We start from the raw sequence: 17,063 nt of genomic DNA on the forward strand, positions 1-17,063 counted from the left end.
ACTTGGTACAGATACCTGCACACTCACAGGACTTTTTTCAGTTGCCTGCACACTGACAGGACTTTGTTCAATTGCCTGCACACTGACAAAACTATGTTAAATTGCTTGCACACTGAAAGAACTTTTAGTATAGATACACAAATAACTAACAGTGCACAACCCATCAATAAACTGCCTTAAGCTCTAAAAATCAAGTATCAGATCACATTCAACACTGTCAACTAATATTATCACATTGACCCGTCTAGGACAACATCACATTCTTTCTAATGTTAATAATAATATTTTTCTTTATGTAAGTTATAAGTGAATAATAACACTATCCACACAGAAGATAAGATTATAGCATCTGCATGAACAATAATCTAAATGAAGTTCAATGGAAAAGTCTAATTATTAAATTTATTATTAAGTAAAAATGAAATTCTTCTAAAAAATAAAGTGTATAATAATTATTTGAATCTATGAACCTAAAAAAAGAACAATAATTACTTCAGAAGTTGAAGACCTAATAAAATTTAAAATATATTCCCTTGTTACTAAAAATACAAAGAAGTGGAATCTCCAACAAAAAGGGAGACCATATAGCAAGACTTGCTAGCCCTTGCTTAAAGAAATCAAAGCGCTGAAAGCGCTGCAAGACTGTCGTTGACGTAACTGAAGCAAGCAAACACTACCGCAAAGTTCTTTCAAATGAAACGTGATCAAATGATTTCATACAAATGATGAACACTCTTTAAGGTAGATGAAGAAGGATAAATGTGATTATAATAAGCACAAATATATTGGCCCTACTTAATCATGTATCCAATGGCCTACAAGATTCTTAATTCAAATTTCCTAATTTTGAACCGCTTTAAATTAGTTAAATGCATATTCATTATGTTAAAATTGCTTCAATTTATGACGTCGCTTATAACAGTTTCAGTAAGCAATTACATTCCTTCATTTCATTAGGGTCTGTTGAAGCCAATGTCTTTAAAATGCAAATACAATACAAACTATACCCAAGATTCAAGGGACATAATAAAAATATAACTTTAAAATGATGCTCTTTCAAGCCTAAAAATGCCTCCCAGAACTTCTATCAACAGAGTCCACATATCTACAAAATTTGTGTTCGAGTTACTTTCTTTGATATAAAAGTGAAAACAAATCTGCATGGTGCTGTGGCATCATACCATGAAACAAGAGGCCCAAAAGGGCCTATGCTCTACTGACATGGCTTTTGTGGTCATATCAATCCAGAGCATGTATGTATGGGTAAAAGGCAACAGACATATGGTTTATGTTTTGTGTTTGGCTTACCTGAAAACGTAGCACGTTCAACATCTGAGCCCAGAAAGTATTGTAAGCAGATTAGTTCCATGAACTGTTTTAATATGTGCCAAGTAAAAGTCATCTGACAAAAAAAAATGCTTTCAAAACTGTACTCATAGTAAAAATTTCTGTAGTTTTAAAAGTTAAAAAAAGTTGGTCAAAAGGTCAAAGTCAAGGGCATCCTAGGACAACATTGATCAATTTGAACAAACATTCACAATCAATTGTGCTGAGATGGATGCACGAACACACAAAAAGATTTTCAAACCTTTCCAGATTTATGTTTACCAAACCTGTGAACCCTGGGTGTGGCCAGTAATGACACCAGGTGCATAACTTAAACATTCACAACCAATTTTGTTAAGATGAATGTGCAAACTACAGAATAATGAGGATGTAGCCCACCGTCTGAGGCCAATTTTTCTCCAGGGGCATAATTTGAATAAACATGGTAGATAACCAGACTACAATGTTACACACCCAATATTTAAGCACTAGGCTTCATAGTATTTGCCAAAAAAGTTTTGCAATTTTTCCTTCAGGTTGCCATGGCAACCAGAGTTCTGCATGGAATTAATTTCTTTGAACAACTTTGAAAAAGCACCAACCAAGAATCATTCCTATGAAGTTTCATCAAAATTGTCCAAGAGGTTTAGGAGAAGAAGATGGTTATAACCAATTGTTGACATTTTCCTTTAGGTTGCCATGGCAACCAGAGTTCTGCATGGAATTAATTTCTTTGAACAATTTTGAAAAAATTAAACCAAGGATCATTCCTTTGAAGTTTCATCAAAATTGTCCAAGCGGTTTAGGAGAAGAAGATGATTATAACCAATTGTTGACATTTTCCTTTAGGTTGCCATGGCACGAGACTTTTTCAAGGAATCAATTTCTTTGAACAATTTTGAAAAGCACCAAGCAAGGATCATTCCTATAAAGTTTCATCAAAATTGTCCAAGCGGTTTAGGAGAAGAAGATGATTTTAACCAATTGTTTACATTTTCCTTTAGGTTGCAATGGCAACCAGAGTTCTGCATGGAATTAACTTCTTTGAACAATTTTGAAAAAGCACTAACCAAGGATCATTCCTATAAAGTTTCATCAAAATTGTCCAAGGGGTTTGGGAGAAGAAGATGATTATAACCAATTGTTGACATTTTCCTTTAGGTTGCCATGGCAACCAGAGTTTTGCAGGGAATTAATTTCTTTGAACAATTCTGAAAAAAAAACACCAACCAAGAATCATTCATATGAAGTTTCATCAAAATTGTCCAAGCGGTTTAGGAGACGAAGATGATTATAACCAATTGTTGACATTTTTCTTTAGGTTGCCATGGCAACCAGAGTTCTTTATGGAATTAATTTCTTTGAACTATTTTGAAAAAGCACCAACCAAGGATCATTCCTATGAAGTTTCCTCAAAATTGTCCAAGCGATTTAGGAGAAGATGATTATAACCAATTGTTGACATTTTCCTTTAGGTTGCCATGGCAACCAGAGTTTTGCATGGAATTAATTTCTTTGAACAATTTGAAAAAGCACCAACCAAGAATCATTCCTATGAAGTTTCATCAAAAATGTCCAAGCGGTTTAGGAGAAGAAGATGATTATAACCAATTGTTGACATTTTCATTTAGGTTGCCATGGCAACCAGAGTTCTGCATGGAATTCATTTCTTTGAGCAATTTTGAAAAAAACAAACCAAGGATCATTCCTATGAAGTTTCATCAAAATTGTCCAAGCGGTTCAGGAGAAGAAGATGATTATAACCAATTGTTGACAACGAACAACAAACGACAGACAACAGACGCCGGACATAGACCGATCACAAAAGCTCACCTTTGTGCTCATGTGCTCATAAAGCTCTTAGTTCTGAAATAGTTATTACTAATACGATCTTTCGATTGATGCCATAACAGAGTCCCATTATGTATGAAGTTTATACCTGTATGGATGTTGTTACAGTCTCGCACAAGATTGTACTGTTCATTGCGGTCCAGCAGTTTCCGGATACCGTCCAGAGGGTCAACGATTATGCAATCCGGGTGGCTATCTATGTAGTCCTGTGCGGGGTGGAATAAAAACTCATAAATATATATTATAAAAATATTTTGATTTAAATTCAATACTACTGAATTTAATAATTTAATTATAATGTGACTTTAATTTAATCAGAAAATTACCAACACTGGGTTTAATCAGATATACGCATTAGGAGTACTATAATTGTCATTTAAGTATAAATCAGATTCAGTAAATTATTTAAATTACAACTTGTATTATATTAAATGTGAGTTTTTATTTTTTAGAATGATTTGACTTGTCCGCAAGTTTAATATGTTATGTCTCCACAAGTTGGCAGATGCTAATTTCAAGCTTAATCAATAGACGTAGATAATAGTATCTTTATTATCATTAAGTGCATCGCAAGCATCGAAATAAATATTACTCATTCAGCGTTACAGGATGCATAAGAAGATCATATCATTTCAAATACAAACTATATTTTCAGTCAATAAAAGGCTCAAAGGCCTGTATTAAATACTGTTCTTAATTGTTAAGAATTTCAATGCTTAGCATGCTTCTCAAGCTCCGCCTATTCAGAATCTGCGTACAGGCTACCATATTTGGAAATGTACTTTCTCAGTCTGTTACAGTTTCTGCCCTTTCAAAACATGTTGACTTATCGTATAGTACATTGTTTTGTTTACATTCATTCAGAACATATCTATTTGTCTGTTCCATTAAGCTCTTGTATAAATAACACCGGGTACATTAACAATATAAAAAGTGTTTTGTTTTATTTAAATAATACTCTTGTTTCATGATTTACATGCATGACTGTTTTTCTTGGTGATATATCTGATGGTTTAATTTTATATAAACAAGAGATGTCATAAGTCAGTGCCCTCGACTATACATTGTTTTTTTGTTAGAAATGAATACATTAATGATGTAAAATGTGTTTGTCAAAAACAAACAAAAGGTAAAAAAAGTCAAATACACAAGCACTCTTTTTAAAAAGCAAGAGGGCCCTGAAGGTCCTGTATCGCTCACCTGATCCAATAAAGATCATCAAGAATAACATTCTGATCAAGTTCCATGAACATATGGTCATAAAAGGATTTTTAATATAAACATTCTGACCAACTTTCATGAAGATACAGTCATAAACGAGACTACAAGAGTGTTAACAAGCTTTTCCTTTAATTTGACCTGGTGACCTAGTTTTTGACCGCACGTGACCCAGATTCGAACTTGACCTAGAGATAATTAATATTAACATTCTGACCAAGTTTCCTGAATATAAAGTCATAAATGTGACCTCTATAGTGTTAACAAGCTTTTCCTTTAATTTGACCTGGTGACATAGTTTTTAACCCCAGATGACCCAATATCAAACTCGTCCAAGATTTTATTGAGGGTAACATTCTGACCAAGTTTCATAAAGATTGTGCCCAAATTGTGTCCTCTAGAGTGTTAACAGTCAAATTGTTGACGACGGACGATGACGGACGATGGACGACTACGACAAACGACTGACACAGGGCGATCACAATAGCTCACCTTGAGCACTTCGTGCTCAGGTGAGCTAAAAAAAATCAAGAGCCATCATTTGTATTTTGATAAATATGGAGTTATGAGACGTAATTGTATGATGGCCTTATTAAAGTGTATAGTATGAAGTCCATTGAATGAACAGTAATTTGGATATCTGAGTTAAGGCTACACCAAATTAATGTTTCGTTCCTCGGATTTTTGCCTAAAAAAATTGGAGCAGGCGAGCGAAAAAAAAAAAAATACAATTTTGTCAGTGATCATTAAACCTGAAGCGAGCGAAGAGCGAAAAATATTGTTTTCCTTATTATCAATATAAATAAGAAAGATTGTTCAATATGATTGCCCATAAACCTATTTAAATGCAATCTTGAACTGAACCTCTAATAGACATTGGGAAAATGTCAGAATACATACTATTTACCATCCGTGTTTAGTACAAACAATTTATGGATGAATCAAATTTCTAATATAATTACCTATTTTAAAATGGCGATCATTCATAATAAAAAAAAACCCCTGCTTTTAGTAAAATGTTTGAAAGGACTTATATAAATCTACCTAAATCACTTTTAACATCATTTGCAACTGTATTTAGACATACTTATGAATTATTTTGGATTTGTTAAAATATGATTTTTTACACAGGCATCATCAAACATCAGACTCCATTTTCATTTTAATTTCTTGACTAAGTTTCGTTTTTATCATCACAGGAAATGCAATGGCATGAGCTTATCAAAAACAAAAGAACAAGGGTATGTTCAGAGTACTTTTATGGTCATTTCGATGTTTTTTATGCACCAGGCAATTGTATAATGGCCTCCCAAGGTCGAGGAAAGCAGGGACTGTGACATCCATCCCTGGGTAAAATACCTGACCTGCTGGGACAAACTGTTGGTTAAAATTCCTGCCAAACTGCCAAATGTCCCCCCCACCCCTGCAGAGACAAACTGTTGGTAAAATTCCTGCCAAATGCCCCCCCCCCCCCCCCTCCCCCTAGGATTCCTAGGTAAGGCGGGGCCATCTGAAAGGTAACAAGAGGCACATCAGTGCCTGTGCTCCACTGGCCAAAAGGTTCAAGCAAAGACCACCTAACGAACATTTTCGTCAAGTTTCATAGAAATACAATCATCAATTTTTGAGGAGAAGTTATTTAAAAAATTTTTTTACTTTAATAGCTCTGGCTGCCATGTTGTGCAGTGGACCGAAATGATTTGGGCAATTTGAGTAAAGGAGCACCAAACAAACATTTCTGTCAAGTTTTATCGAAAAAAGGTCATCGGTTTCGACGACAAGTCGTATAAAGTTTTTTTTATTTTTTAGCTCTGGCAGCCATGGTGTGCAGTGGACTGGAACCATTTAACAAATTTTGGTTAATGACCACCCAAGGAACATTTCAGTCAAGTTTCATCAAAATCTGATCATCGGTTAACATTTAATCTGAATAGATTATGAAGCAAATATCTAACCTGAACAAGAACTGACGAGATAGAATCGACTTGGTGTTTCACTTACACTTTTCGGCCATTTAAGTTACTAAAAATAGCTGTTTCATAAACTTTCAGAATGTCACTTAAACGAAAATTAATGTTCAGTCTATATATACTTTCCTATGTATAAATGTAAGGTTTTTAAATTGATCTTTTTGTGAGAACTTTATGCTTATATGTTTACTCATAAATTATTATTGTTTAAAAATTATTTAAAGATGCTATACGTGAAAAATTAAGACATTATTTTTTTTTCTATTAAAGGGAGGTAATTCAGTAGTAAAATGTAATCAAAGCTATTAAAGCATGGCATTTCTTTTCTAACCATGTTGATATTATTACAGTCTATTCAAGCAAGATGCCTTTTGTTTTTACATAGTACCCATAGGTTCTGAAAAACAAGGAGCACTATTCCCAACAGAAGGATGTCACTCCCTATCACTGCATTAGCATCATAATAAAGAAATGTTTACTCAAACTGCAAGCTGCTCAATTGAAATAGGTATTTACCTCAAGCATACAGTTTTATAATGTGGCAAAATAGTCGGACTACTAGATTGTCATTTGGACTAGTAAAATATGCCATTATGCTAGTCCAACTGGCTAGTAGGTTAAAATGTTTTTCGTGAAGACTGCGGACGAGAAGTCCTTAAAGGTTTTTCTATTTTTAACTCTCGCAGCCATGTTGTGCAGCGGACCGGAACCATTTGGGCAATTTTGGTTAAAGGGCATCCCGATGAACATTTATGTAAAGTTTCATCAAAATCTGATAATCGGTTTCTGAGAAGATGTAGTTTAACGTTTTTTTCTATTCTTAGCTCTGGTGCCCATGTTGTGCAGCAGACCAGAACTGTTTGGGCTATTTTGGTTAAGGACTACCCAAGTAACATTTCTGTCAAGTTTCATTGCAATACGATCATCGGTTTCTGAGAAGTCGTTTAAAGGTTTTTCTATTTTTACCTCTGGGGGCCATCTTGTGCAGTGGACCGAAACCATTGAAGCAAATTTGATAAAGGACCATCCAAGGAACATTTCTGTTAAGTTTCATCAAAATCTGATCATCGGTTTCTGAGAAGATGTTCTTTAAAGGTTTTTCTATTTTTTTGCCCTGGCAGCCATGTTGTGCAGCGGACCGGAACCATTTGAGCAATTTTGGTTAAGGACCACCCAAGGAACAATTCTGTCAAGTTTCATCAAAATCTGCCTATCCGTTTCAGAGGAGATGTCGTTTAAAGATTTTGCTATTTTTAGCTGTGGCGGCCATATTGTGCAATGGACCAGAACCATTTGAGCAATTGTAATAAAGGACCACCCAAGGAACATTACTGTCAAGTTTCATCAAAATCTGCCGAACCGTTTCAGAGGAGATGTCGTTTAAAGATTTTGCTATTTTTAGCTCTGGCGGCCATATTGTGCAATGGACCGGAACCATTTGAGCAATTTTGGTAAAGGACCACCAAAGGAACATTCCTGTGAAGTTTTGTCAAAATCCGCTTATCAGTTTCAGAGGAGATGTCGTTTAAAGTAAAAGTTTACGCACGCACGCACGCACGCACGACGGACAATCTGTGACGACATAAGCTCCATGGCCTTCGGCCAGTGGAGCTAAAAACCAGCACATTAACCCCACTGTCCCCGGTATACCCAGGGTGGGGACAGTGGTTACAAATGACTGGTGCATTATAATCCCAGATAATGCTTATACCGGAAGCCGCCATTTTGATTGAATTTATTGAAAGCAATGCTAAAGCGATCGATATACAGTATAAAAACACCACGCATCAGTAACTTCCCTTTACATAAACACGTAAACTCGCGTAGAAAAATTATAATTGATTATTTTTCAGCCTTTTAAAAAATAAAACCTGAAAAAATCTAGTTGGCGATCAAAATGTAAGTGCGGGCGCACAAAAATAAAATAAATTTTGTTTTTTTACATTTTCAAAAAATAGGAGCAGTAAATCCACAAAACGAAACATCCATTTGGTGTGGCCTAAAATTCCAAGTTGCCCTAAAACATTAACCAAATATTAATAGTTTATCAAGGGCCATAACTTGTATTTAGGATAATATGGAGTTATCATGGCCATCAACAACTGTGTGAAGTATGTAGCCAATTGAGTTAAAACCCCAAGTCGCCCTAAAACTTAACATTTTAAGTTGATCAAGGTTGCAACACCTCTACTACAGTTTAAGTTAAAGGTAAAAACGATTGTAAATTACAATGATAAATATGTAGGAAACATGTACAGTTTTTACAGCCACTGATATCTAATATGTATGATAAGATTTTAAACTGTATGATTATATTTAAGACAACTAAAACCATTTGTCGTCACCATCTGCTACCAAAGCAAAATGTTGCCTGCATTTTTTTCATGAATAATTTTCTTCATCCCTTAAACCTTTGCTTCTGTGTATATTTAAGTAATGAAAATCCATTTACAAAGTACAAGACATAACAGTACAGCAGAAGCTAAAACCCCTGCTTTGGTACTGACAGCGTTAATAAGCTTTTTAAGGAGTAATTGGTAGCAGAAACTCAAAATTTGGGAATATTGAAATTTTCAAAGTCATTTAATAGTATTTGTTATTTAGGATTCAGGTGGAAAATGGATGATTATTCGGTACGCCAGAGGAGATAGGGTGTAAGGGACAGGGTGTTAGGGAAGGGTAGCTAAGAACGGGATATTATGGACAGGGTATTAGGGACTTGGTGGGGTGTTCTGGCTGGGGTGTTACAGACAGGGTGTTAGGGACGGTGGTGTTTGGGAAAGGTAGCTGAGGATGGGATGTTACAGACAGGGTGTTAGGAATGGCTGGGGTGTTCTGGTGTTCACAGGGTGTAAGGGACTGCGGGCACTCTCATAATACACATTATCATTTATTAGAATAAGTAGAACCAGATTCATTCAAGGACAGATAGGTGGAAAACTATAAAATACTCCCCCCCCCCTTACACACCTAAATCAGCAACAAGTGCTAGATACTACTTGGATAAAGAATGAGCACCTCTATACTATGTATAATCCTTTGTTCTGTACTATATCCCTGCTGGGCTTTCACCAGAATGTCCGTAAACTTGTGCAGAATCATGTCAAATGGACCCTGCTCTTCCAGAGGTTTTTCAAGATCAATCTGAAATATAAATATATCAAGGTCAAAATAAAACAAGAATAAGAGATTGTACTCCCCCCCCCCCCCCTTAGTGATCTTAATTAATGATGTGAAGTGTCAATGATTTATTGTCAGTTGTGGCTAAGAAATAGTACAGCAGTCAACAAAATAAGAATGGGAGATTCTTCGCATAGTCAAGCTAAAAACTTATTATCAATTAAAATGAAATATTATAATTTCATTTAAAACGCAGACTAAAACAAGAGCTGTCACAGTATGTGACGAATGCCCCCATTGTGATATTGACCAATGAACAAGGTGAGTACATGAAAAGTTGATCTTGTCTTTAAGTGTCAAATACATATGGCAAGTTATTTTAAATTGCCTCTAAACATAAAAAAATACCACCCATACTTGACAGTCTACACTGTTATGTCCTTATATTCAGCATTCCATAGTGATTAAACACTAGGTGTATCTTTAACCTTAGAGGTAGGGACATGGGTCTTACATGCGACACATCATCTTGGTATGTCGAAACACATGTTGCAAGTTATTTTAAAATCTGTCCATACAAGAAAAAGTTACAGCCCTGATACGACAACCTATACTCTATGTCCTTATATGCAGCATCCCATTGTGAATAAACACTTAGTTTGACCTTGACCTTAGAGGCAGGGACACAGGTCTTGCACGTGACACGCCGTCTTGGTATGTCAAACACATGTGGCAAGTTATTTTAAAATCTGTCCATACAAGAGAAAGTTACAGCCCAGACACGACAACCTATACTCTTTGTCCTTATATGCAGCATTCCATTGTGAACAAGCATTTTCAGTGAAAAGATATCCCCCGCCAACGATGGCTTGTTTGTGCTTGATGGCTTGTTTGTGCTTGAAGGTTAAAAAAATCTCAGAAAGAATAAGATAAGCACAGGACTACTTTATGATAAAAATTTTTAACGAAATAAATCAGAGGGATGATTAAATAAAACTGTCTTTTCCAAAACTGCTTACTCGGAAACATCAATCATTGCAAAATAGTACTCAATAGTTGAGATAAAAATGTAGCCGTAGAAATTCACCGAAGAAGTTCATTGCAGGATGTTGGTTCATATAACATTCAAGTTTCATTAAATTCTAGCAGCTAGTTACTGAGAAACGGCTGCAATCAATGATTTCTTAATAAATCAAGGGCAATAACTCTAAGGAAACTTGACCAATCCAAAAGAAAAATAGACAGGCATCATCACAGTATGTTGGTTCTTATTTATTCCAAGTGTCATGAAATTCTACCAGCTAGTTGCATAGAAAAGGCTGCAAACATGGATCTTTTAATAAATCAAGGGCAAATAACTCATATAGAAATTACACAATCCAAAATATAAATAAACAGGCATCATCGCAGTATGTTGGTTCATATTTATTTCAAGTTTCAAGAATTTCTACCAACTAGTCACTGAGAACTGGCTGTAAATGAGTTTTTCAAAAAATCAAGGGCAATAACTCCAAGTACAATTGACCAATCCAAAAAAAAAATGAACAGGCATCATCCCAGTATAGTAATTCATATTTATTTTAAGTTTCATGAAATTCTGCTAGCTAGTGACTGAGAAATGGCTGTGAATGTGCATTTTTCAAAAAATCAAGGGCAATAATTCCAAGGACAATTGACCAATCAATTTTTTTTTTGGACGGGCATCATTCCAGTATAGTGGTTCATATTTATTTTAAGTTTCATGAAATTCTACCGGCTAGTTACTGAGAAAACGCAGGTGACGGACGGACGGATGGAAGGAAGGACGGACGGACAGACGGAAGGACGGACGGACAACGCCATTTCAATATCCCCCTCCCTATTTCATAGGCGGGGGATAATAAACACTAAGTGTGACCTTGACCTTTGAGGGAGGGACACGGGTCTTGCACGCGACACGTCATCTTGGTATGTCAAACACATGTGCCAAATATTTTAAAATCTGTCCATACAAGAGAAAGTTACAGCCCGGACACGACAACCTATACTCTATGTCCTTATATGCAGCATTCCATTGTGAATAAACACCTAAGTGTGACCTTGACCTTAGAGGTAGGGACACGGGTCTTGCACACAACACCTCGTTTTGGTATGTTGAACAGATTTTAAATCTGTCCATACAAGAGAAAGTTACAGCCCGGACAAAATTTATTGAGCCAGACACACGGAGGGACGGACAGTGCAATTTTAATATGCCCACCTTCGGGGGCAAAAAAACAGTTGGGTCGACGCCTTTTTCGTAGGCAGGGTCGGGTAACCCTAACCAAAAAATGTTTTTTAGCCAAAGTCAACATCTATAAGCCTGATAACTCGTTTTTAGTTATATGAGTAGTCATAACTGTTTTTAATATTAAAGTTCAACATCTTTTTATTACAACAACTGTGTTGAATGGCTGTCTTGCAAGAAAGACAAGCCTTTGTAAGATTTACTTGGAAAAAAACCCAACAACAACAACAACATGATCTTAAATGCGGTAAAGTTAATTTTCATACAGAACTTATTTCAATAACAACTCATTTCAGCTTAAAAAACAAAGAAAAAAAACATCAAAAGTAAGACATGTTGAAAGGTGAAAACCTGCCTTTATTTATTTTGCTCACATGTACATATTTCAGAGGGATTGGCGGAACATGCTCCGTTGAAACGGGCATACCTTGTCTGATTTCAACCATAATATATCTTATCATGTATTATGACGTCTTTATGAAAATTAACCATTTGCCTAGCTGTGCTGGGCTTGAACATATAATTTCCATAAAGACCGCCAAATAAACAATAACCTATACATAAAGTTTTAATAAAAGTCTATTTGATATATGACATAAAAATATCAAGTACCAAGTTTAAACACTGATTATCCTAAAGTGACATTTGCCTAACGTATTTTATTGTGGCGCTGTATATTATTTAAAACACATAGCAATATAGCTATCAATATTTACATTTGAAACCATGCAATATAGTATTTTGAAATATTGATTGAATGAACTTTTGAAATCAGATCATATTGAAAGAGTATCATTTTGAAATATGTTGCATGTATAAACTACTCACAAACTTTTAAAACAATGTGCTTGTCTCTACACTTTAAAATAGCCATTAAAAAAAGACCAATTGTTTGCGCCAAAGGCAAAGGCTCTGAGGGTATGGGTGTCAGGTTTGTGTGAGTGTGGTGGTGGTGTGGGTGGGTAGTTGTCAGGTTTGTGTGAGTGTGTGGTGGTGGTGGTGGTGTGGGTGGGTAGGTGTCAGGTTTGTGTGAGTGTGTGGTGGTGGTGGTGGTGGTGGTGGTGTGGGTAGGTAGGTGTCAGGTTTGTGTGAGTGTGTGGTGGTGGTGGTGGTGTGGGTGCGTGTGGATGTTGTGTGGGTGGGTAGTTGTCAGGTTTGTGTGAGTGTGTGGTGGTGGTGGTGGTGGTGGTGGTGGTGGTGGGTAGTTGTCAGGTTTGTGTGAGTGTGTGGTGGTGGTGTGGGTGGGAAGTTGTCAGGTTTGTGTGAGTTTATGGTGGTTGTGGTGTGGGTGGGTAGGTGGCAGGTTTGTGTGAGTGTGTGGTGGTGGTGGTGAGGGTGGGTAGTTGTCAGGTTTGTGTGAGTGTGTGGTGGTGGTGTGGGTGGGTAGGTGGCAGGTTTGTGTGAGTGTGTGGTGGTGGTGTGGGTGGGTAGGTGTCAGGTTTGTGTGAGTGTGTGGTGGTGGTGTGGGTGGGTAGGTGGCAGGTTTGTGTGAGTGTGTGGTGGTGGTGGTGTGGGTGGGTAGGTGTCAGGTTTGTGTGAGTGTGTGGTGGTGGTGTGGGTGGGTAGGTGGCAGGTTTGTGTGAGTGTGTGGTGGTGGTGTGGGTGGGTAGGTGTCAAGTTTGTGTGAGTGTGTGGTGGTGGTGTGGGTGGGTAGGTGTCAGGTTTGTGTGAGTGTGTGGTGGTGGTGGTGGTTGGTAGTTGTCAGTTTTGTGTGAGTGTGTGGTTGTGGTGGTGGTGAGGGTGGGTAGTTGTCAGGTTTGTGCGAGTGTGTGGTGGTGGTGTGGGTGGGAAGTTGTCAGGTTTGTGTGAGTGTGTGGTGGTGGTGACGGTGGGTAGTTGTCAGGTTTGTGTGAGTGTGTGGTGGTGGTGGTGAGGGTGAGGGTGGGTAGTTGTCAGGTTTGTGTAAGTGTGTGGTGGTGGTGGTGAGGGTGGGTAGTTGTCAGTTTTGTGTGAGTGTGTGGTGGTGGTGAGGGTGGGTAGTTGTCAGGTTTGTGTGAGTGTGTGGTGGTGGTGGTGTGGGTGGGTTGTTGTCAGGTTTGTGTGAGTGTGGTGGTGGTGGTGGTGGTGGTGGTGTGGGTGGGTAGTTGTCAGGTTTGTGTGAGTGTGTGGTGATGGTGGTGGTGAGGGTGGGTAGTTGTCAGGTTTGTGTGAGTGTTTGGTGGTGGTGGTGGTGAGGGTGGGAAGTTGTCAGTTTTGTGTGAGTGTGTGGTGGTGGTGGTGGTGAGGGTGTGGGTGGGTAGTTGTCAGGTTTGTGTGAGTGTGTGGTGATGGTGGTGGTGTGGGTGGGTTGTTGTCAGGTTTGTGTGAGTGTGTGGTGGTGGTGGTGGTTGGTAGTTGTCAGGTTTGTGTGGTGGTGGTGGTGGTTGTGTGGGTGGGTAGTTGTCAGGTTTGTGTGAGTGTGTGGTGGTGGTGGTGTGGGTGGGTTGTTTTCAGGTTTGTATGAGTGTGTGGTCGTGGTGTGGGTGGGGGATGGGAGGGGTATTGCAGGAAACAGCATGTGATATTCCTGAGCTTGATTCATTCATAAAATTATTTCTGCCAGACCAAACCCTCACAATTAGGTAGATCATGAAGTTTGCTGGTATAAATATTATGTTATGCCTATATATATCACAAGGGCCTGTGCATTTGTTGTTAAATTCGGTTTTAATTTTAAGGCCAGGTGATGTTATGACTAATCCATTGGTATAACCTGATATCAATTATTGTTTTCCATCTGCAAAAGGGGGTATTTTTGATGTTATGCTTTTGTACTTTTTTCATATTTTCCATACAAAAATACATATTTATCAATAACCAAAGTCAAGTCAAAACATTTCTTTGTAAGAACCTTTAAATTAACTTTAAAATTCTATTAAATTGTGATTATCAATTGGGTCAAAGGTTCAGAAAATATTAGAAATTAAGTAGATATATATGTTTGTTATACATTTTGTATATTGTTGATGTATAAAATTGATTATAAGATAAAAATCATGATTTTTCCCTTAACTCAACATATAAGATGTACTGAGCTAGTCATGGCAGAGAATTGAGAGAGATCATACTATTCAAGGGCAGATTTGATGGTTATGGCAGAGAACTGACACATACAGTTTCAAGGCAGATGAGCTAGTCTGACATGGTAAAGAATTGACAGAGATCATACAGTTTCAGGGAAGATTGGGCTAGTCTGTTTGTTGTTTGTGTATCTATACTAAAAACTATTTCAGTGTGCAAGCAATTTAACATAGTTTTGCTAGTGTGCAGGCAATTGAACGAAGTCCTGTGTGTGTGTGCAGGCAGTTGAACAAAGTCCTGTCAGTGTGCAGGCAACCAAAAAAAGTCCTGTCAGTGTGCAGGTAACTGAACAAAGTCCTGTCAGTGTGCAGGTATGAGAATCAAATTCTGTCAGTGGGAAGGCAATCATCAAGTCCTGTCAGTGTGCAGGCAACTGAACAAAATCCTGTCAGTGTGCAGGCAACTGAACAAAATCCTGTCAGTGTGCAGTCAATCACCAAGTCCTGTCAGGGTGCAGGAAACTGTGACAAGTCCTGTCAGTGTGCGGGCAACTGTGACAAGTCTTGTCAGTGATTATCCAGGCAACATGCTTGACCAGTTTGTTTTTCAATATTCTTTGAGAACAAATATCAAGCTATATTGATTACAAAGATTAAACTCTTTTACTCAGGTGAGCGATTTAGGGCCATCATGGCCCTCTTGTTAGTAACATGGGATTATATTTTAAATTTAATTAATTCTTCAAAATAGTCACTTCTAAGGTAATTATTGTTCTTTTTTTAGGTTCATAGATTCAAATTATTATTATACACTTTATTTTCCAGAATAAATTTCATTTTTACCTAATGATGAATTTAATAATCAGACTTTTCTATTGAACTTCATGTAGATTATTGTAAAGTTCATGTAGATTATTGTAAGCTACAATCTTATCTTTCGTGTGGATAGTGAATAAGCCTTATATAAAGAAGAATTTGATTATAAAAATTTGAAGGAAGGTGATCCTAGATGGAAGGAGATTTTATTATTAGTTGATGGTGTAGAATGTGTACTGATATTTGATTTTTAGAGCTTAACGCAGTTTATTGATTTTATTGGATGGTGCACTGTTTGTTGTTTGTGTGTCTATACTTAAAGTTCTTTCAGTGTGCAGGCAATTTAACAAAGTTTTGTCAGTGTGCAAGGCAATTGAACAAAGTCCTGTCAGTAAATTGAAATTAAGAAATAATAATTATCCTGTTTGTGGTATATTTCAATGATTTGAATACAAATCTTTCTGGATGTTCCACTCTACTAGAAAATATTTGATTAAGCCTTGTCAATTGGTAAAATTAGCAAACATTGAACACAGCCACTACACCCTTTGGCAATACTTATTCATTATTTTGTTCATCATCAAATTGCATTGCAATTAACCATCAATTTCATTTATACTCTTTAAAAAACACTGGTTTAAAACTTTCACTCAGGTGAGCGATTTAGTCCACCATGGCCCTCTTGTTTCAAAATTGGAAAACAATACATGGCTCAAGGTACTTTGCAAAATGGCGAAGATGAATTTCTTTGGAATTGCAAAAACTTTTCTAATTTTTTTGATATTTTTACACTTCTCTAAAAAGATCAACATTGAATTTTGTTTTTGTTGGCATCTTCCAAGACTCTTTCTGCTACATTTTCCTCTCGTTTCCAGACAACTTCTATGATAACCTGTGAGTGGAAAATGATTCAAAACAAACAGATACGGATCTCTGATGGTGCTTCTCATGTTGCCCAGGTTTTCATATTCACCATTCCCGTTCTTGGATTACATGTGTAGTTATGAACTTCTCACCAGGCCCAAATTTCTCAAAAACATTTTTTTTACAAGAATTTGTCCAATGCTGACATACTGGAAAGTGAGTTCTACTGTGTTCTTTTTGTGGAATTATTCATATACAAGCAGATTTCTTGAGGGTATCTAGAATAACATGACCTATTTCGTAATTATGTATTTAACATATTCCAATACTGTTTGGTGACTACATTGTAGACTATAATTTCCTCGAAAATAAAAAATCGAAAACTTTAACATATGTATATAAATTACAGATGTTTGTAAGAATAATCAAATACTTAAATTGCACATAATCAAGGGAGACCAGACTGTGAAATCTAAAATTATCCTCCCACATTCAACAAGAGAGCCAAATATTGAAAATAAGCCCAGCCTCTTTTAAGGACACCAAGTGGTGATAAGTGGTTTTAAATTTAGCTAAATTGAGTTTGTTTTTTAATTTATGCCTTAGAGCCTTCATGGAGCTGTGAAAGTTGTC

The 17,063-nt window shown here is 36.8% G+C and overlaps 1 protein-coding gene across 2 annotated transcripts in view; it reads right to left on the reverse strand.

Annotated features, from left to right (window-relative positions):
* LOC128209586 (inositol-tetrakisphosphate 1-kinase-like) overlaps window positions 1-17,063 on the reverse strand; it is an 80,710-nt gene that overhangs the window by 44,767 nt on the left and 18,880 nt on the right. For both annotated transcript variants that reach the window (XR_008257028.1, XM_052913673.1), the window contains exons 3-4: window positions 9,384-9,509; window positions 3,266-3,383 (exon numbers count right to left, since the gene is read on the reverse strand). Coding sequence is in view for 1 of the 2 variants with exons in the window: in XM_052913673.1 (XP_052769633.1) it covers window positions 3,266-3,383; window positions 9,384-9,509 (244 nt within the window). In the remaining variant the exon portion in view is untranslated. The remainder of the gene's footprint in view (window positions 1-3,265; window positions 3,384-9,383; window positions 9,510-17,063) is intronic.

This window comes from Mya arenaria, chromosome 11 (genome assembly GCF_026914265.1).
Source record: "Mya arenaria isolate MELC-2E11 chromosome 11, ASM2691426v1".
Classification (NCBI taxonomy): Eukaryota; Metazoa; Mollusca; class Bivalvia; order Myida; family Myidae; genus Mya; species Mya arenaria.